Source organism: Heteronotia binoei, chromosome 1 (genome assembly GCF_032191835.1).
Source record: "Heteronotia binoei isolate CCM8104 ecotype False Entrance Well chromosome 1, APGP_CSIRO_Hbin_v1, whole genome shotgun sequence".
Taxonomy (NCBI): Eukaryota; Metazoa; Chordata; class Lepidosauria; order Squamata; family Gekkonidae; genus Heteronotia; species Heteronotia binoei.
The window spans coordinates 100,776,762-100,798,627 of NC_083223.1; the positions used below are offsets into that span (position 1 = coordinate 100,776,762).

The window sequence follows — 21,866 nt, forward strand, 5'->3', positions numbered from 1 at the left end:
AGCCTATTCTACCCCACAGGGTTGCTGTAAGGATAAATGGAGAACAGAAGATATAAGCTATGTTGAAAGTAAACAAATAAATAAATTGTGCTCCCTTTTCTCATGTACTCGACATCCAACCATGTTATGAAGCTTGCCTCTTAACCAAAATCACATGTAGAGGGCCCACTTAACAGAAGTAGCAATCCCAAGAACATTTCATTAGAGTATTCCTCATTTAATAAATCTGTTGTTTTTGAATAGACTTACTTATGAGTGCTTCCTTGGATAGGTGTAATTCTGTTCAGGATAATTCTTTAAAATAAATGGTATATATATCAACGTAAATGGACATCAGATTGCCACTTTAGAATTATTTTGGCACACACTACAACACAATTTTATGTTTGAGAACTTAATATCTTGTGTTTAATAGTGTCATCAACAAGGGCACATATGCCTGTATTAAATACCACTTTAATTTCCCTGTTCTTTCCTGTGCCTGCAAACACACACACACACACACGTACACACAAGATAATTTGCAGTAATACCAAGTTGTTCCAGATATAGATTTGTGGGTAAGGATGGGAAACAGAGGGGAGACATGCGCCACACCTGCAAATGTGATATTTAAATCTTTCTTATGTACATACTAAACTCGAAACTGTCGTGGACTCTAGCTTCTTTCACGACGTTCTGAAAATGTATCCAAGGCCCATTTATTGGTATATAAATTTGGGTAATTGTTAAGCTTCAGCCAAAAAGATGGTGAAAACGAACCCAAGTTTCAAGTCTCGGCAGAGCTCCTCGAATGATCACATTAACATGCTCTCATATCATCAGAATCATATATTCTGAAGTGGTTATGCAATAGTGTATGTGGGAGTTTTCGTTGCATTCCTTCCGCGTCTCACACTGCAGCTCTTCTCGCCCACTTTCACATGCATTGGTTGCCTTCACGTTCATACATGTGCCAATCGGCAACGTTGCCTCACTTTGCTGGCCACCTAGCTTAAGGGCACGCAAGCTCGCAACCGGCAGGAGCACCGGGCGAGCCCGAGACGGATGATAGACAGCTGAAATATCCTATAGATGAGAGGGGTGGGCGGGACTAAGAGGAAACCGTCCAATCACGGGGCCCTACAGGGTGGGTCGCTGGTACCTGTGCTGGAATAAAAGCTGCTGCGTGCGCGGTTTTCCTTCGCTTACACAGTATGGCCGGCGACATTAGCTAGCGCTCGCTCTACGCTCTTCTCTGTAACAGGGGAACACACGGAATACAAGGAACCGAACCGCATCGCCTGCACGCCTGCCCACTCCGCGCTTCTTTCCTTCCACCCTGCGTCCACTTTCCTCCCCCCTTCGAAAGGACCCGTTACCTTTCCCGCAACCGCTCGCTGGTATTTTTTTTAAAGCTTAGTATAAGATTACTACCCCGTCAAAGGTGAAACCTGCCTGGACGGGCTGCGACGCGGCCCCGAAAAACGCCAATAGTAGTGACCAGCTGTAGCCAGTGTGTAGGTGAGGAGGAAAAGGAGGGCGGCGGCGGCAGCAGCAGTTTGGTCGGGGGTGCCTGTCTTTAATTTCTGTGGTTGTTGGTTTTGCGGAGTTGTCTCACCATGATGGAGGAGAACGGTGCACACTTTTTCGAAGGGACTGAGAAGCTCCTGGAGGTGTGGTTCGCCCGACAACAGCCCTCGCAGCAGGAGCCGCACCAGAGCAAGGGGTCCGGCGACCTCCGCACCATTCCCAGGTTAGTAGGGAGGGAGGCACAGGCCGGCCGGCCGGTGAGGTAAAGGGAAGGGCGGCGGGGTGGACTGGAGAGAGTGAAGAAAACATGGATGGGTTAGTGAAGTGGGTGGTCGAAATGCCCGACTGGTGGCGCACATGCACTGGCAGCAGGGTGAGCGCGATGCCGGCACCGCTAGGCGGGAAGTGAGCAAGGCTAATGGCCGGTAAAGGAGAAGGGTATGGCGTCTCCTCCATTCAGAACGGCGGAGGGGAGGGGAGGGGAGGGCTGCCCTTCGGCCAGGTGAAGAGGGAGAATTTCTCGGCGGGGGGGGGGGAGATGCCTCGGAGTGACGTGAGTGGGCTCGCCGGTCGTTGCTGAGGGAGAGGAGGAACCGTCCCCAACGGTCACTATGGTCCCTGTCGCTCACGCGGGCCTCACTTCGAGGCGGGGCGGCAGGCCTCGATTTGCATTCCAGGAAGGCCGGAGCCCTCGGCAGTAGTTGACGGGGAATGGGTTAAGGTGCGACGGCGGTTTTCGACCTTCCTGGGGCGCTCGGTCGAGTCGCGCTTATTGGGATCCTTACTAAATTTCTTTAATGCGGAGCTTGATTCCCGACCCGGAGGCTTTAACCAGCAGATCTCTGCTTCCTTCTCTGTAGCTCTTCCTCTTCCTTCCACTTGGGGGGAGGGGAGCAGAGAGCAATGGACGCCTCGTTTAGTCACCGTGGCCCTAGATGGCAGCTTGTGGGAGAGGCGTCTAGGGGAAGATTCCCACAGAGCTGAGGTTTGAACCACAGTCATTTCAACGATAGGTGTCCAGGTTAACCTGCTCGGTCACGTATAAATCACTTATCACGTGAGTCTGCCCTTTCGCGTGTGGAGTTAGCGCGCGGCGTATAAACGTACGTTTTGAAGTAGTGCGATATTCGCATTGGTAAGTACTTTACACGCGGCTTCCCTCGCGGGTGGTTTGGGCCTTTCTCTGCGCTCGGGTAGCACTTCCCGCTGTTGGCAGCGGACTCGCCGGGTCAAGTTCTGAGGGGGCGGTCCACTAAAATAAATTGATTTTGTGCTGGACCTAATCGGGTTGTTTTATCTATCTGTCAAAGGGGGCTTTACTGCGGCCTGTTTCATTCAATCAGTGCCCAGAAGATCGAAGGGCTATGTTTAGCTTCGGACTGAGGCAGGGCTACTGTTGTAGGCCTCATGGGAGTAGCTCTGGTGAGCAGAGCAGGGGCAGAGAGCATGGCTCCAGTGCCTTATTTGTGCCCTTGGCTCTTGTCGAACTTGGCATGGATGCAGGGTGAAGGAAGCCCCTCCTATTTAAAAAAAATGTGGCTGGAACAGGGATCACACGTGAGGCTTCTGCCGCGCACCCCAGATAGAGGGGCCTCTTTTCCCATTGACCAGTTCAAGCCAATGAAATTGCAGTGTTGTGGAAGGGCCGGGCCTGGGGCTGTCATCCAGTGGGCATTTCAGGAATGTGGAGAAAGCGCCAGCTCAACCAACGGGGACGGGTGGGGGGAGGCCTGAACACAAACTCAAATGTGCATGTGCTTGTTTCTTCCTTGCCTTGTGTGTGAGGACAGTCTGGCTTCAGTGATTTTCTGAAAAAGTGGAGACTATATTTAAGGGCCAGAATAGAAAAGTGTGATAAAACTGAACTTCTGAAATTGAGAGGGGAAAGCAGTGAGTACTGCTTGCATGCAGCACTCTGGATAGTTAACTAAACGACTTAAGATTTCTGAGTTCTTGTACTGTTGTACAGAATGAAAACTTTTAGATGTGTTGAGAGAAAATAAGCTTGTTGAAGTTAATAATTAAGGAAAGAGAATCAATACACTGTGAACATTGCTCCTAAAAATAAAAAGTTATGATTGCCTGTGTTATACTGTGGCTTTCAGTTTTGTTTTCCAGCTATTAAATTGCTTTTACCATATAAGTGTATTACATTTGGAAAATATTTCTTGCCCTGCCACACAGTAGCAGCAACCAGTTTATGGGTACTGTTGGCTATTTAGGTAGAAGCAATGAAGGGAAGTAAAATGAAGACCTTGCATCTGACTGATGTGTAGTTGGAAACATGAAGCACAGATTGGGTCATAAGAGCTGGAGTTAACTGTTTGAAGGCACCTTTTTTGTCTACTTAGCATAAATTAATTGGAATGTGAAAAATTTAGTTTAGTGCAGACCAGTGTTCCCTCTAAGATGAATTTTTTTAGCCTCCGGCTTACACATTTTTGTCTCAGCTCAGAAAAAACGGCCCCAGAGCAAACTAATTTATGCAGTAGCTCACAACTTTAATGTCAGTAACCCACAAAGTAGAATTTTTGCTCACAAGACTCCACAGCTTAGAGGGTATAGACTTGCCAGGAAAAAATTGGATTTGAGAATTTTCCAGAATGCTCTTGATGTCCAAAATAGCATGGTCTGATTTAGAATTTTTGTTTTTATGTTTTGTAAACAAAAGTTTAAAGTATTTGTGTTGACACCTATCATTAATACTAGAAATCCTTGTTTTGAAAAAAAATTAACGTTTTCTTTAAATATCTTGGGTTTTTTCCTCTGAGTAATACTTAGATTTAAAGATCTTTTCCACTTTCTAACCTTTTATTTTGATTTTGATAAGATGAATAATAAGCAATAAATGTTAAATCAGGGGTATCAAACATATGGCCTGTGTGGAATGGATCTGGCCCTTGCAGGGTTGCAATATGTCCCACAAGCAACTGGCTCTCTTTTGCTTCCTTCTTGGGGCTGCTTCCACTGCTGCATCGCAGCTTGCAATCTTGCCCAATTCCCCCTTCTTAAAGGAGAGAACCAAGCCTCTCCTTCCCAAGCAAAATTTTATTTAGGCATAAGCTTTCATTTTTCTTCAGAAGGTGAATGGATGGATTCTGCTTTCTCACTTCATTCTCTTTCCTCTCACTCTTCTTGTTTTCACTCTGTGTGTTAAAAGGAAGGGGCAGGGTTGGGATAAGGGGCAAGGAGAATTTAAAAGGAAATTACTTTGGCTTATTTTGAAAAGGTTTTTTTTATTAGATTTCTCAGTGCCTGTCTGGGATTTTATTGTCTCAAAAATACCTTGATTAGGAATTAGAACGCTTGGATTGGATTCCATCATTTAATGAGTGGAAGTAGATGGCTAGGTATTTAAAAACACATTTATGGTTCCATGTGTTCTAGTTCAACATGTCTCCCCCTCTGGCTGCCTTTCTTCACTCCCTTTGCTTTTTTTGCCCCTTTTTGCACAGTCTGAAATCACAGTATTTCACTTGGAGAGATAGCCTTCTCCAGTTTAAACAGATGAAAGGGGGGGGAGGGGAAGAAGCCTAACAGCACAGTTTGCAATCTTTATTAGAGGAAAGAAGCAAGAGTCCAGTAGCACCTAACAAAATTTGTGGCAGAGCATGAAGTTTTCTGAGTTAGTGCTCACTTCTTCTGGATTCTGCTTGCTAGAATATTAATCCATTGATCCTTATATCTTGGAGAGTGGAGTAATTTCAGATGCCAAATTACAATAACAGGTGTTGGTAATGAGACAGGAAACCTAGGTCTCAGTTCAGTCTTGGAGGATGCATTGAGCTTCATTATCAGTTGCAGTTCTGCAGTCTCTTTCTAATCTCCCTTAGAAATGCCTTTGTTAGAGAACTGCTACTCTTAGGTCAGCAACTGAATGTCCTGGAAGGTTAAATGTTCCGCCACTAGTTTTTGAATGTTGCAGTTTCTGGTGTCAGACTTATTTATGCCCATTTATTCTTTGTGTCCTCCTGGACTGAATTGAGACCTAGGTTTTCTATGTCATTACCAATTTACCAGTGCTGGTATATACATTCCTACCCACCCCTCTGCATATCACACTTAATTCTCAATCAAGCTTTCTCTTGTCATTCACCTGCTATTGCCATTCGCCATCTGAAATCAGATTTATAAAGTTTATATCTGGTACCTCATGTTAATTTTACAGCACAGCCTTACAAAATGGCATTTATGTCTGGTCCAGCCCTCCTAACAAATGAGTTCAACACCTCTGTGTTAAACATTAATCTGTAAACAAAATAGAGGGGGGGGGCAGTATTAAGTTACAGTACTTAAAATATAAAAACAAAGCTATAGCTTTAAAATTAAAAAAATAAAAACTCAGTAATTGTAGCCCAGTTAAGATTTACATTGTGTTCCATAGACATGGTTGTCCTCCCTTCCATCTAAAAAAAATTACCTGTTCCGTAGAGTGCACTCAGTGCTTCAGTTTCGTTATCATATTCCATAGCATCAATTGAATTGGTTTTTAATGCTACATCAGATTAGTGATTACGGTATGATTAGCACTTGATAAAACATTAAACTTTTAGTTTTGGCCTTGAGGTAAAAACCAATCAGGTGACCTACTTGATCTTGTTAATATGGATTTTTAATATGTACCTGCAGCTTTAATGTTTTAGCTGCTCAACATTTTAGGTTCCTGATTTTCAGGTTGGGATTTTCCCCCTTTTGCTGTTCCTTTAATGCTGTCCTACAGATAAATAAAATAAGTATTCTTTAATGCAATTGCTAGAGCAGGGGTGGCCAAACTGCGGCTAAAGAGACACATGTGGCTCTTTCACACGTATTGTGTGGCTCTCACCAAGCCAGCCAGTGGCTTGGAGAATGCATTGAAAGTTAAAGTTGCTTTCTTTCTACCTCTCGTTCCCTCTTGTATTTGCTTTCCTTCATTCCTGTCTTGTGGCTTTCAAACATCTGACATTTATTCTACGTGGGTCTTAGGTTAAGTAAGGTTAAGTAAGTTTGGCCACCCCTTTTCTACCAGAAGCTTTGCCTAACATTGGCAATTGTAACAGTTCATTGTTTAAGAAACAATGATTCTTAGAAAGACTATTTTTCATATAAAAATACAGCAGTAGAAATCATATATCTCAGTGTCACTGTTTGGGGAGCAAAATTACAGGTCTTTAAGTTAAGGTTCTGTCTCCTATCCAGATGCTTTCCTGTGATCTTTGCATATTAAGTAAGAGTTTAATTTTAAATACAGTGTTTTCCATATGGGAAATCCATGGCCTTTAGTATTTCTGTAAGAGGAAGAACTTCTGTCCTTAACTAGGGCTTGCTCAGAAATATGAATAGAATTCCATTCTTCTAGCTTGAACCCATGGGTAATTATTTAGAACTAGATTGTGAAGTGCCTTCTTCAGAAGTTTAGGGTCAGTGAACCATGTACTGTTATGGAAGCAAACCAGCAACAGAAGGTTACTTTTGTCTGTCTAAAAGGCCAGGAAGAATCTCAGCATTTGATCTTCTTTGTGTTGATTTGCATTACTGAATTTATCGGCAGGTGACACCTAGCTAAAAGGGTTTCTCTTTTCCCCATCCCACTGGGAATTATGGGTTGAAGAAACTTTTATAGTTCTCATTCCACCCTAAGGGATGAGGAACTTGCTGTTTTACTAATTCTAAAATTCTGTTGCATTGTGGTTTAGTATCTTGATGTATTGAGATACCTGTGATACACTATGAGAGCATCAATGATAACGGATGCCTCAAGGATTTCTGCTGCTTTGTTCAGAATATAAGCTATGAGAACTGCACATTCATGGAAAACTGCATGCATCTTGCAGACCCCTTGTGATGCACCTAACAATTAAAACAATTGTGTATATGCATCCATGCTATCATTAGCAATGGTTGAACAATTGGTAGTAATCAATGTAAGGTATTTCCTATGGTGGTGGTAGGCCCTTGAACAATGTGAAGTTACATAGTTGCATAACGCTAGAGATCCCAGGAAATGGCAGAGAATTTTAAACTACAGGAATCCTTTCTTTTAATTGAGCCAGACCTTAACATAGGAGCCTGAATAATATGCTACCCTCAAATGAAATTTTCACAGTAAACAGAATGTGCAGGACTGATATGTAAAGAATATCCCTGATAGTATGTGGAGTTCTTTCATCCATGAAAGGACTATGAAGTTTTCTGATCAGGTCTGACACCCTTGAATGCTCAACATGTACCAACCATCCTTCCCAACATACTACATCATTGTTTTGCTTCAAGCCTCAAACCTGGAATCTATCATATTAGAACAAAATCCCGGATGACATTATGAGTATTCTTAAATGGCACAAAATGCCACTTTGGTTCCACTTCCTGAGACCAGTGTGGGGTGGCCACTGTACAGGTTATATTGGATGAGATCACAGGGAACTCAGGATTGCAGATTCTTGTATGGAATAACCTTGTGGTCTTTGTTAGAGTGGAGCTGTCCAGTCTGTTTAGTTGGTGGCAGATAAAGATATATCTTTTTTCTTTTTTTCAGTAACAGGATGTGTAGAGGGAATAATGTTCTCTTCCAACACAGCCTATTCTCTCTTCATGAGGGGAGGCAGCCTCTCATAAGTGATAAAAAGGGTGTCTTCCATGCAGGTGTCTACCACATGGAATGATTGGGGTAAGTTATATCTTTCCCATTAAACTCTTGGGAAATCAACGCTTCACCTTGCTGTCTCCACAGCACACAGGCCTTCTGTCAGTTTAATTACATTGAATCTGAATTGGGACATGTACATCTCCCTTTGTCTGAAAAATAATTGTGCTTTACAGAGAACTCTGAATTAGCTTAATTTCCAACATGAATGTTATGTATCTTTTTCTAATATGGATTACAGTTTCTCTTTTGCTGGGCACTTAATTCATAGAGAAGGTAGTTGTGACAGTAACTTGGGGAAAAGCAAATCCCTTTACAGCTGTGATCTTTTCTAAAACACAAGGTGGATCCAATAAACTCTGAATCTAACTAATTCACACAGTGATTTCTTCCACCTTCCTTTGCAGCCTTCCGATTCCCCTGAAAAACTTTCTGATGGTTGAGCAGCTCAGGAATAGAGTGGGAAGCAGCACAGGGGACTGCCACATAAAGGAATCTACAAAAAATCACACACGCATAGATGCCTCATTGCTGCATTTAGAATATGTCATGAATAAAAATATATTCACCTGAATTGGAAAGGAATATATAATAAAAAGAGTATTGGAAATATAACTCAGATATGTAAACTGCTTCTAAATATGAGGTCTAAAGGTGTATTTTTCTTTTTCAGTACTGTGCGATTGTAATACAGTGAAGCACATAATAAAAATGCCTGTGTCTAAAGTATAATACTTACCACAGTGTCATAGCTGCTGCAGCATCATAGCTCCTATCTATCTACCGATCCTCAGTTCATACAGCTAGTAAGATGAAACTTATCTGCATGAGGTCTACATTTACTTAAGCGTTCGTCTCATTTTTAAAACATCAGTGGACTAACACTAACAAATCACGATTTCAGTTAATCTCAAATATAAGAAGTGAGTGATAATGGGTTTAAAGTTAGATCCAGTGCAAAGCTCCTGGTTGCATTAGAGGTCTTGTAAAAGTGAAAATGCAAGAAAAGCCCATTTATGTTTCCTCTTGTACATTGCTGGATCTAAGTCTGTTGTTGAAGTGTCCTTGCCTGTTGCATTTTGGCATGGTGGTATGAAAAGTGACTAGGTCTATAAAGCTTTGAAAACCTCAACCTGTGTTATTAAGTGTCACAGGGCAGGATGACTGGAAACGTGCTGTTGTACTACAAATCAATCAACATTTCCTCTCCCCTCAGTGGAAAATAGTATTAACTCTCAAAGCATTATGACTTCTTTAAATAGTGCTGATGTTGGATGCTTAATTGTTTGGGTGCCCAAGATAATTAATAAAAACAAACAGTGAATTGTCTTGTTTAACAATGAATTACACCTGCAATTGTTTAACTTGTTTCTACTGACTGAAAAGACAATCTTAAAAAAATCATTAAGTAGATTTAAGTAACTCATGAATGCAGCTAGTAATTGCATTACTACTTTATGGGCTGGATTCAAATAGTCTTGAGTAAAGGATCTTTTGCTGTTGCAGCTCCTTGTGTTCCCTTAAAGTTATTTTGGGGGCTTGGTGGTCTTCAGGAGTGGTGTGGAATATAGATGGGAGGGTTTGCAGTAGGGTTGGGTGGAACTGGAACTATTCATTTTTTGACCTTCTTTGGGAGATCTTTGCTCAAGACTTGAGCAGGTAAGCCAGTTCTGTTAAAAAACAATGAAAACTTGTATTTGGATATTGCAGCTTTCAACTTGGGTCTTAACATTTATAATTTCATTTCAGAAATAATAGTGATCTGCTTACTTTTGGGTATACTGTAATTGATTGTAAAAGAGCTAATGCCAGACCTTTTTTTAACAGGTTTGAATGGGACAAACTTTTGGAGAATGTGCATTGTTTGATCATTAGTGTGACAAAAACTGACAAGCAGGAAGCTTATGTACTCAGGTAAAAAAAAAGTTTACTTAAGTCAAAATAGAGCTCTGTGTTATAATGGGTTATGTTATAATGTACCGAAGGACAAAACCTCAACTTTTTATCTGAATGGCTCTAAATTGGCTATGACTGCCTAGTAAAGGTCATGGAGCTTGGTGTGCTGTAGTAATAAATAAAAAGCTAATTGTTAAAAGTAGCAAGTATAAGACTGCTTTAGATATCTGTTGTTCTGGATGACTGTAGTCAGCCCTGATTCAGGTATAGGTTTTCCTATACCAGATTAGTTACCGTATTTTTCGCACCATAAGATGCACTCCCCCCCCCAAAAAAAAAAGTGGGGGGGAAAGTGTGTGCGTCTTATGGAGCGAAGGTACGTACCTTCCTCTGGGGGGGGGCAATCCACTGCCTCCGCCTCTGCTCCCGGTGCTTCCCCCGCGCTTGCCTGCCTGGCTCCAGCTCTGACGCTTACAGCAAGCGCCAGGATCGCTTCATCCACACACCAATCCCAGCGCTTGCTTTAAGCATCAGAGCTGAAGCCAGGCAGACAGGCACGGAGAAAGCACGCCGCCCCCTCCACAGCTGGCGCTCGCGAAGTGCTGGGTTTGCAGAGGGGGCGGGTGCTTCCTCGGTGCCTGTCTGCCTGGCTTCAGCTGATGCTTAAAGCAAGCGTTGGGATCGGAGGGTGGAGGGAGTGATCCTGGCGCTTGCTGTAAGCATCAGCTGAAGCCAGGCAGACAGGCACTGAGGAAGCACCCGCCCCCTCCGCAAACCCAGCGTTTCGCGAGCGCCGGCTGCGGAGGGGGGCAGTGTGCTTTCTCCATGTCTCTGCCTGGCTTCAGCTGATGCTTACAGCAAGCGCCAGGATCACTCCCTCCGCCCTCCGATCCCAGCGCTTGCTTTAAGCATCAGCTGAAGCCAGGCAGACAGGCATGGAGGAACCACCCGCCCCCTCCGCAAACCCAGCGCTTTGCGAGCACCGGCTGTGGAGGGGGCGGCGTGCTTCCCTCGTGCCTGCATGCCTGGCTGGGAGACAAGCGGCGAGATCGCTCCCTCCGCCCCCACCGCAAACCCAGCACTTCACAGGGAGCGATCTCGCCACTTGTCTCCCAGCCAGGCACGCAGGCGCCGGCGTGCTTCCCCCGCGCATGCATGCCTGGCTAGGAGACAAGCAGCAAGATCGCTCCCTGCGAAGTGCTGGGTTTGCGGTGGGGGTGGAAGGAGCGATCTCGCCTCTTGTCTCCCAGCCAGGCACCTGCGTCTAATGGTCCGGAGCATCTAATGCACTGAAAATACGGTAGCTTTCCTATACCAGATTATTTAACTCCTAGCCAGAGATACACCTCAGAAATGGTACAGGTCTGGTCTGGGTACAGTATGCAAGTAAATACTGTTAAAGAGTCTCTGCTTCCATTCTGAGGTTGTTTATTAAAACATAATTATTGCATTCATACCACAAAACATATCATCCATCCATCATTGTTACTTAGATAAATAAAGGAGAGCAATTGCATGAGTCTATAACAGTTTCTTAACCTAAAAGTAAGGAAGTCATAGGAATGGAACCCCTTTTGAAAAGAAGCTCTCGATTAATGCCACTTTTACCCCACTTGATAAGGGCATATATTCTTTCTCATTATCTTATAACTTACCTTAAGCCTTCAAACACCATACAGGATTATTTAAAATAATACTTTACTAGAATATATACAGAATGTTAGTTTATTTGTGCTACTTTTTACCTTCGCAAACTTTGTTTAAAAATAACGTTTCCAATATGTATGAATATCTTTTGGCTGTCCATCCATACTCCCATCCTCGAATCATAGCTTCACTTTTGCAAAGTTGAACATTTTTGAAATTCTCAAATACTTTCACACCTGAGTTTCAACAGATTTTACATATCAATAATGGGTTAGATCAGGGGTGTCAAACTCTTTTATTAGGAGGGCCAGATCTGACATAAATGGGGCTTTGTGGGGCCAAGCCATGCATGTCCTAAAATGTAGTGCCAGATAGCAGAGAGATAGACTTTATAGAGGACACAGGCCAACACAATTAAATATATCAATTTTTAACTTAAAATACAAACATGCTTAAAACTTGCAATATTTTGTTTAAAATGGAAAGGGGGGATAGTGGAATTTTACGATGCAATTTTAAAAATAAACCATTAAGAAAAAGCAAAAAGATCACAGCAGAAACTTTAAAAAATAAAATGCTCTCAGCTTGGGAAAACATGAAATGGCAAGGTATTGCAAGCTTCTCTCCCCCCTCCCCCAGGTCTACTCAGTTTAGCAATGGCTCTCCAGTGTCATATCCCCCTTTGGCTGTGGGCTTCCAAGTTAAGAGTACTCACTAGGCACTAGTTCACACTCCACAGAGAAGAGACAGAAACACGCTGTGTTTGTGCCAAAGCTGCAGTTACACTGAGATTGATAGGAGTACAGCCTCAGACATAATCTGCAAATGTGGTTGCTACTGAGACAATTGAGACATTACTTCAAGCCATCAGTTCTCTTTACTGGGGACCATATGTGATTCCTTCACTTTCCACAGCCAGGAGAGAGAGGCAACAGTTTCTCATACTATTCTGTTGAACTTTGAAGGCAGAATTCTCTTGAGACTGTGCTTAAGCCTCAACATGAAGAGACCAAATGGCTTCTCTACACACAACCCCTGCAGCCAAATTATGGATTCACTTACTCTTTGATTTGAGAGCCTGTTTTTCCTGATGGTTTAAATTTGTGCTTTCTCTCATTTTAATGTAGTAGCATTTGGGGCAAAAAAAAAATTGAGTCTCCTAAAGCCTGATCAGTATTAACAATGTATTTACATAATTTGTTTTTCAGTGAGAGTAGCATGTTTGTCTCCAAGAGACGTTTCATTTTGAAGACATGTGGTACCACCCTCTTACTGCAGGCACTGGTTCCCCTGTTAGAGCTTGCTAGAGAATACTGTGGGTTTGACTCTATTCAGGTAAGATACTGAAATCTCAAGCGCTATTGTGTTATGTATGAATTTCTGCAACTGGCATCTTTATCACAATTGTCATATGTTAAGTATAGTCTGCTTATTTGAGGAATAGCCATATGAAATATTAAAACTGAATTGAGCCTGAAAGATTCTACAAACCCTAATAAAACTGAATTGAAATTATCTTCCTATGATTAACTGTCTTTCCAAATTATTCCATTATTTAATTAATTTGTACCCTACTTTTCTTCCCAGTGGGGACCCAAAGCAGCTTACATTGCTCTCTTCTCTTCTGTTGGAAATTAACTCTTCTAATGTAGTTCTTGTGTAAGGTCCTGACAGCATTCTACATATTAACATATTGACTGAAAAAGTTCAGGTGTACAAACCTTTTTCCAAGCTCGTTAACACTTCAGCTCCTGTCTGAGAGCTAAGAAGATTCTTGCAAGTAGCTATCAGTTATACAGTCTGTGGGGAAAGAGTCTAGCTAACTGCTGCCACAATGCAAGACATTACTACTACAGCCTGTGAGGAATGGTAGGATGCCAGCTACCTACAGCCATGCCAAGGCTGCAACATGTGGCAGATGGGGGACCTGCCAGTCCCCTCTGCAGAAGGGGGCTGCAAGTGGTGGAGGTGGCTCCGCCTGGCACAGACAGGGCAGAGATGGGGAATCCTGGATTAAGGAGGAAATGAGGGAAAGGCCAGCAGGTAATGTGGGCTGCAAAGGCTTCCATCCCCGCGCCCCCCCCCCCCCATGGCACTGTTTGGCCTTGGCCGTGGATTGGGGTTGCAGAGATTCAAGGTGCCTCATTCCTAAAAGGAGAAAGGTGGGGGAGGGGGGCTCCAAGGCTATCTTCCCAGATTGTGACTTGGTGGGGAGAGGAGTCTGTGATCAAATGCAGGGGTTGGTCAAGTGGACTGACGCACTTCACACAGAGATAGGAGAGGTTGTGTTTTTGAAGTGTGTTCCCTTTAAAATGCCTTGCAAAGAGAAAGCTAGCCCCACAAACAAAAAGAAAGGGGAAAAGCAGCTCTCTTGCTGCAGTAATAGTTTTCTGTTTTCAGAGGATTTTTTTAAAAAGTGAACTATTCAAAACCGGAACCTGCTACCTGCCAAGATGCAGTCCAGCCTGCCCCTTCAGTATTCTACTACCACCTCATACTTTTGCATGTGGAAACTAGGCCTGGCATGTGAAAAGCAGAAGCCCACTGATGGACATTATTCCCTACATCTCCTTAAAAGGAAATTAGTTGCTTGAAACAGCTCTGTCTGGCCTCTAGTCTGTGTAGGCTTCTCTGCTGAGAGGGGCTGCTCTACCACCTGCCTCCATGCTTATCCATTCCTCCTCCTAGGCTCATGAGAATCAGGGACTGCAAATTGCCTCAAGCTGTTAATGATAGCATGTTGAAGTTGAGGCAACTTGCAGCATCCTAGATTGGAGCCAGCTTGTTTATTTAGTTAACTTCATTTTTACCCCCCACTACCAGAGACTCACAATGGTTTACATCATTCCCCTCTCTTCCCTTTTACCCTCACAAAACCCCATTGCTGTATGTTAGTCTGAGTTCTTGTGACTTGCCCAAAGTCACCCAGCCAGCTTCCCTGGCGTATGATGGATTTGAATGCTCAGACTTTCCTTCCTAGTTGATTAGAACTCCCAGAAGGGTACTGGATGGTTGTCAGTCCCTCACCCATTGAAAGAAGATTTGATGAAGTGCCTGTTGGGGAAAACAAACACCTCTGGATTCTGTTCTTGAAAACTTGATGGAAGTTGCCAAGAGTGAAAAGATCAAGAGGGCTTTATAAAATAGGTGTTTCATTGCATCCTGTATCAGGATGTCAGGGGCAAGTAGCATATGCAAATGATTTATGCTAATGAGCTCCAGCACCTCTTTTTCTACAAAATGACCCCTAGTTACAGCAGTGGAGGCAGCTTTGACGTAAAAGTGTCCAGAGTTGCCCTTTAAAGAAAAAAAGATAAGTGCCTGTCTTGAGGACATGGTCTTCTTAATGCATCATCATAGTGGCGTGTCTGGATGAGGATAGTAGGTTGGAGATAGAATCTGCTCTGCAGCTAAAACATCTTAAGATATCTGTTGTCATTGATGTGATGCATCCTCTATCTATGCCTGGCATCATACCTTGTATTATGATGGTAAAATGTGCAGTAGATGGAAAAGGAACCTGGAGGCTCTTCTCTTGAGTGACTTGACATGTTATATCTATTCCCCAGAAAAATGGTGATTTAAGTATGACATAAAAACTAAAACACACATGACTTCAGTGTCATTATGACGTGGTATTTGTATGCAACAAAATCCATGTTCAGTGGTAACAAATAGGTGTATGCGTCCTTGAATATAAATCACATTTTGTACAAATATCAGTGCTGAATAAATTTAGTATTTCAAAGCTGCATAGTGGTAAAGTAGTTAATCTAGTATCAAATCAGGATATCTCCAGATTGTACTTAATACTGATTATAGTAGGGTACAGGAGAATATTTCTATAAACTATATCAACAGGTAAACAGAATCACTATTCTGTCTCCTCAGTGCCCCTCCCCCTCCCAAAAAATCCTCATATTATGTGAGACCATTTAGGAAAGCTGCATATTTCATTTGAACTTTCTTGTCCTTCAGAGCTTCTTCTATTCACGTAAGAATTTCATGAAGCCTTCCCACCAGGAGTACCCACACAGGAATTTCCAGGAAGAAGTAGAGTTCCTTAATGAAATATTTCCTAGTAAGTTAGTATCTCTTACTGATTTTTGGTTTTCAATAGTATATGTACATTGAAATTTCAAATAAGTTTATGCAAGCTATAGCAGAAGATCTAGCATATAGACTATTATTGCACTGTTACCATGATAGCAGAATATAAGAACATGGAAGATTCTTTAGTCCAGAATCCTTTCCCCCATAGTAGCCAGCCAGATGTCCTAAAAGGCCAACAAGCAAAGGCCAGAGCCTCCTCTTCTTGCTCCCTAGCAACTGTTATTAAGAGACATTGCCTCTAAACTTAAGACTCCATTTGGTTGACACGATTAGTAGTAATTATGGATTTTTCTTCCGTGAAGTTTGCTAATCCCTTTTAAAGCCACCTATAGTAGTTGCCTTCAATAGATCAGGTCTCAATTATAGAGATTATATAATAGTTGGAACTGACTAAAACTGTCCATACACTTGAAGATAGCACTGCAAGAATGACAGTGGCAGAGTGAAGATGTGATTCCATTCCAAGGTTCCCTACAGAAATTAAGGTGCCACTTTATAATCTGTTCTAATATAGAATTTTAAATACAGTCATAGTAAGAAAAGATATTATGTGCATGTGTATATGCACACAGGACTATTTGCACAAGGTTTTGAGTTGGTTTAATGTTTTATCTGTTGGATTAGCTTGATGGGAGCAAGGTTGCAGGATGTAAATACAGTGGAGGCAAAGAATGTGTAATATATAGCACAATTTGGCTACAGTAAGTGATGCATGGATTAATCTTTCAGCAAGAAATCCTGTTACAGCTTTTGTGAACACCCAGTGCTGGGAGCCATGCAAGTAAGACACCTCAAGCAATAATGGCTCTTACTGCTACAAGAAGCCTTATTTCCCTATACTTGACTACAGGATGCAATATGAACTGTATAATAGGTTAGATAATAAATTTAGTAGGCAGCACTAAATCTCTTTCAGGAAAAAAAGATGGTAGTTCTCTGTGATCTACCTCTAGTCTCTTGTTTTTCACAGATGGAGCAGCTTATTGCATGGGCCGTATGAATTCTGACTGCTGGTAAATTTGCTTTTACCTTTCTAAAATCTTTAGAATAAATTTCTACCTTGTAAACATATAATGAAAGTCAATATAAAGTGGCAGAAAGAATTAGACATCAAAATTGTTAACTTCAATTACTTTTGAGTAATTATAGTATTTATTTAAAACAGGTACTTGTACACTCTGGATTTTCCAGAGAGTCGAGTAATCACTCAGCCAGATCAAACACTGGAAATTCTGATGAGCGAGCTTGACCCACTAGTTATGGACCAGTTCTACATGAAAGACGGTGTTACTGCAAATGATGTCACTCGTGTAAGTTCATAATTTCAGCTGTTAAAGGAGCAGAATTGAACCAGGATACTGCAGTGCCTATAGTATGCAGTCATACATTTGTAGAGGCTATTGACAAGCTGTTGGGTTGAGTCTAGGCTACAACAAGTACAGTTCTGATCAGGAAAAGGGGAAGACACCTACCCTGTTCCCATGTTTTCTCTGTTTTCATAAGCAGTTTTTTAGGGAAGTGCAGAGGGCTGTAGAAAGAAGTGGAAAGCAGCAAAGTTCCTCTTTCTTACAGTGGTCTGGCTCCCAACTGTAATCTGTAAAATCAGAATAATCATAATTCCAAGTGTTCTAGGATTGGAATTGCAAGAATCCAAAAGCCAATCAAATCCTTTGAAAAGCTGGACCATCTGCTCATTGTTTCCATACTGATAGACTTGTGCAATCCATAAGTTAGTGTGCCACAGAGAACAAGTTAATTTATTAAGTGCTGTTCCTATCACAACAATATCAAACTGTTCTGGTTAGATTGGTGAGGGGGCACTTTAGATGAAGAAAATAGTTTACATTTGTGCCTTCCCTATTATTTTACCAAGTAGTTAAAACTGTTGGTTTATTTCTCTCCCCCTCCCCATTTCTCCAAGAAAGGCAAAGAAGGGGAGGCTATAGTATCATTTGCTGTGGTAAAGCTGAGGTGATCTGAAATATCATTGCTGCAGAAAAGCCTTGGCATGCTTTAGGATTGCTTTGTTTTCCTTCATGTAAATATGGTGGTTAGAAGAAAATGCCATCAGTTTAAGGGATAGTGCACCTAAGAGGCACTTAGGTTTAGATGGATAAGGCTGCTAACAATGTAAAAAAAAAAATCTGATCTCTAACGTTGATCCATTTCAGAAGGGATATGAATAGTTCAGGTGCAGTAACTGAGTCAGCTAAAGTAATATGATTACTGTGTATAATAAACTACTAATTGCTGCTTTTAGAGTAGTTGGGTCATGTCTAACTATGTGTTGTTATAGAGGAAAGGAGATACGCTTACTACACTGGACATCTTATTAGGGACATGTAGCTGTGTATGCACACACATGAAACTGCCATTATATGTAAGGATAGGCACAAATAGGCCTACTAGACCGGCTACCAATAATTAACCCTGTGTATTTGCTTACAGCTTGGCTATCCCATTAACTAAACAATAATTTTATTTAGTAAGAGTTACATTGTTCTTGGGTTTTAGGTGAGTGGAATTCGTGACCTGATACCAGGTTCTGTCATTGATGCTACAATGTTCAATCCTTGTGGGTATTCAATGAATGGGATGAAATCAGATGTGAGTATTGTGTTGTTTGCTGTTCCTCAAAGATTATTCACATCTTAAAGCGGTACTGTATTGAAACGTCTAACACAGTTCCTTTATTTTTCCAGGGAACTTATTGGACTATTCACATCACTCCAGAACCAGAGTTTTCATATGTTAGTTTTGAAACAAACATAAGTCAGACATCCTATGATGACCTAATTAGAAAGGTCATAGATATTTTTAAACCAGGAAAATTTGTGACAACCCTCTTTGTTAATCAGGTAAATCTATATTATTTTGGGAGGTATGAGTGAGACTATTAATGAAGACTTCTTTCCTTGTCTATTTAAAATAAAAATATACTTTTATTGCCATAATCAAACAGTTAAATCTAGCAGTAGAGTCCATATGCCACTAAACAAAGCTTTGCACAAATGCTGCTAATTATGCATCTTTCTAGAGCAGTAGATTTGGACTATGGCAACAAAAAGCCGAATTCAATTATCACTGTAGACCTTTTAGTAAATCTTTTTTAGATCGCTGATCAAAGCAACAGTTGCTCTTGGCCACACTTATAAGAGTTTGTGTACTTTCCCCACCACCGCCATTCTTCTGGTGGATAAGCTATATACTCACGGCAAACCCTTTAGAACAGTGTACCAGAATGGGGTGTGGAGAGCACGTTCACTTGAAGAGCTATAAAACCATTTTACATTTCAAAGTGTGCTTGATGGAAAGTAAAATATTTTGGGAGATTGGGCTATGGTGTTTCTCTTTGTTTCAGAGTTTAAGTATGCCTAATTTCTTTTTCCTCTAGAGCTCAAAATGTCGCACAGTGTTTTCTTCAGCCCAGAAGATTGAAGGTTTTAAGCGTCTAGATCGTCAGATTGCTCAGTTCAATGACTACAACTTTGTTTTTACCAGTTTTGCCAAGAACAAGCAGCAGAGTTGATTAAGAGAAATGAAGAAAAAGCGCAAAAAGATACCCCATAGAGGAGGTGGTGATTGCTTTCTAGTTAATGATTCAAGGGGCCATATTTTTCATTTCCACCTCGTAGTCACAGAAAGCCCTAGATGTAATCATAGTATAATTTTCAATTGTATGCATCATTATATCGAAGATTTAGATATATTGCATGAATGCTCTCTTCTGTGTTTAGGTATTCTATTTCACTCTTGCTGTGAAATTGAAATTCATGTAGAAAAATTTTACTGTATGAACCTTTACCACACTTGTAAAAACAATTCAAGTAGGATTACATGCAGTATAGTTTTTCTCCAAGTATCACCAAAAATTCCCCACAGACAAGGATTTCGTCCTCATTAGAATAACCCTAAACCTACATATCTGGAACAGCTAGTTATTTTTTTACGAATATATACTGTTACTTCAGACTTTTTAAAAAAAACCTCTTGAAGTTACAGTATAAAATGCAAACACTTCAAAAACCTTTTGAGTTATTAATAACTCAGTGGAGGGTCAAATTCTTGTGGTTAGAAGTGTTGAGACTGAGAGAACAAGACTACTTAAACATAGACCACTCAACTATTTTTGAGTTTTATAAAAATTTGTTACTACTTTAGACCTGTAGACCTTTCCAGAACCACCTAAGATTTAAAAAAAAATGTTCTTGAGCTAATGCACTAACTGTTCACCTCTGGAAATTTACTAATTGGTCACAAGTTATTTTGTTTGTCCTTAAATTTAGGCCAAAACCATCACAGTTACGTTTAGTGTTTGTCTTTGCTGAAAGGCGATCCCCAGCAACTGAAAGAAGTTTGTTGAACAACTGTTTAACTGCATTGTCAGTCTGATTTCGGCTGGCACACCAGAGCTTGTTCCAGGCACTTCACAAACTTCAAATACAGTTGCAGCCTTTCAGAACCCAACTTGCTAGGAGATTGGTGCTGCTTAATGTAACTTGGTTATGAAGACTGGGTAAACTCAGAGAAATGCAACTTAGAACTACTGCACAAAACTGTTATTGGCCACTTCTTATTGTGAATTTATATGCTGGCTCAAATGTTACTTCATAGTAATCAAACACCATATGTCCTTCCACACTGTGATTTCATGTAACATCATTGTGCATGTGATAGTTAAGCTGAATTTTATAACAATATTGTGGCTTCATCTGTGTTTCTTCCTAATTAATGTGTGGTTCCTTTTACATGACACAGAAGGCATTGAGTGGTTTTTTGCTACAGCAAGCAAAAACTGGGGAATGTAGACACAGTGAAGTACAGTAATTTTAAAAACAAATTATATAGGCATCAACTTCATGGGTATGGAGTTAATAAATGCAAGCTTCTGAGAGTGTGTGTGTTCAGGAATGCTTGCAAATATTTGGGATTTCAGCTGTTATGAGACCAAGCAAGTCTGTTACAATTTTTGACTTGTCCTTGCTATGTTTTTGATTCTCTGAATAGGACAATATTTTGTTCCTTCTGTATTAATAAAGAACGCACTTTTTTAGTGTTTCTAAACTACTAAATCTGCTTGGTTGGAAATCAAGCAGGTGGAAAACATTGACTTTTTATTTTAAAAAGTTTTTCTACCAAAATTACTAATTTGCTTCTAAGTAGCACCTGAAAAGTTTAGGGTGTTCTAGATTTTGAGGACCAATGTTTCTAGTACTTTTTGTTCTTGAGAAGTGCCCCATGTGAATGGCACTGCTTGTTGGCTTGAGGTCTGCTAAACTGAAGATCCCATTCTAAGTGAATACTGAAAATGCAGATTTGGGTGAAAAAAAGCCATGGATAGAAAGCTGTTGAATGAGTAATAATGAACACTAGGGTGAACAAAAGAGGAGGTGATGTTTGGTGTTAAAACTTCTCTCTGTGGTGTTAGACATAAATCATTAAAATGTACAAAAATATATCTGTACCAGAAATCATAATGCTTCAATAAAAGTTTGCTTTTTGCAATGAGTAAACATGTTTATCTTGCTTAGACTTTCAAATACTTAGATTTTGAATGGATATGAGGCAACTTCAAGACTGACCAGGTTCACTGAATATTTGTATCTCACAAAAACACTTGATTCCTGTAAGGTCTCCAGATACAAATAAAAAATCCCTGACCCAGGAAGATTAAAGCCAATTATCAATGCTAATTCTATTAATCAAGTATTAGTTTATGCTATTTTAATCAATGATCTGATGTGATTAAACAGGCAGTATTGGATTGAAAGTCTGAAAGCTGTTGCTGTCCATGTTTTTCAGTCTCAGTTCACTGCTGTATATCCAGATTCCTTGGTTAGAGCCCACAATATAAAGAAAATTAGGTGCACTAAACTCATGTTATTGCTGCTTTAAAGAAACGTTATTTGAATTGTTCTCCTTGAGTCAACTCAAGCAGGATCCTAGAAAGGTAGCATAAACATTCTCTAAAATACTTAAATGCTCCTGAATTCTCAATGATAGTCTTCCAGAAAAAATCAGATTTTGAAAATATGCTGGGAAGTCAATGTGAACTGATTAGCATGGTTTATTTCAG

At 41.0% G+C, this 21,866-nt stretch overlaps 1 protein-coding gene across 1 annotated transcript; it reads left to right on the forward strand.

The window, feature by feature from the left end:
- The first annotated feature begins 1,155 nt into the window (after positions 1-1,155).
- On the forward strand, positions 1,156-21,303 carry AMD1 (adenosylmethionine decarboxylase 1). Its single transcript, XM_060238169.1, has 9 exons — positions 1,156-1,735; positions 9,962-10,048; positions 12,886-13,012; positions 15,656-15,758; positions 16,761-16,803; positions 16,956-17,100; positions 18,305-18,397; positions 18,493-18,648; positions 19,185-21,303. The coding sequence occupies exons 1-9, from the start codon at positions 1,602-1,604 to the stop codon at positions 19,317-19,319; spliced, it is 1,023 nt and encodes a 340-aa protein (XP_060094152.1). The 5' UTR covers positions 1,156-1,601; the 3' UTR covers positions 19,320-21,303.
- The last annotated feature ends 563 nt before the right edge of the window (positions 21,304-21,866 follow it).

Coding starts and splice junctions, on each gene's coding strand:
- AMD1 (XM_060238169.1), top strand. CDS start 1,602: ATGATGGAGGAGAACGGTGCACACTTTTTCGAAGGGACTGAGAAGCTC. Junction 13,013..15,655: donor GTGGGTTTGACTCTATTCAG/GTAAGATACTGA, acceptor CTTGTCCTTCAG/AGCTTCTTCTATTCACGTAA. Junction 15,759..16,760: donor CCTTAATGAAATATTTCCTA/GTAAGTTAGTAT, acceptor TGTTTTTCACAG/ATGGAGCAGCTTATTGCATG.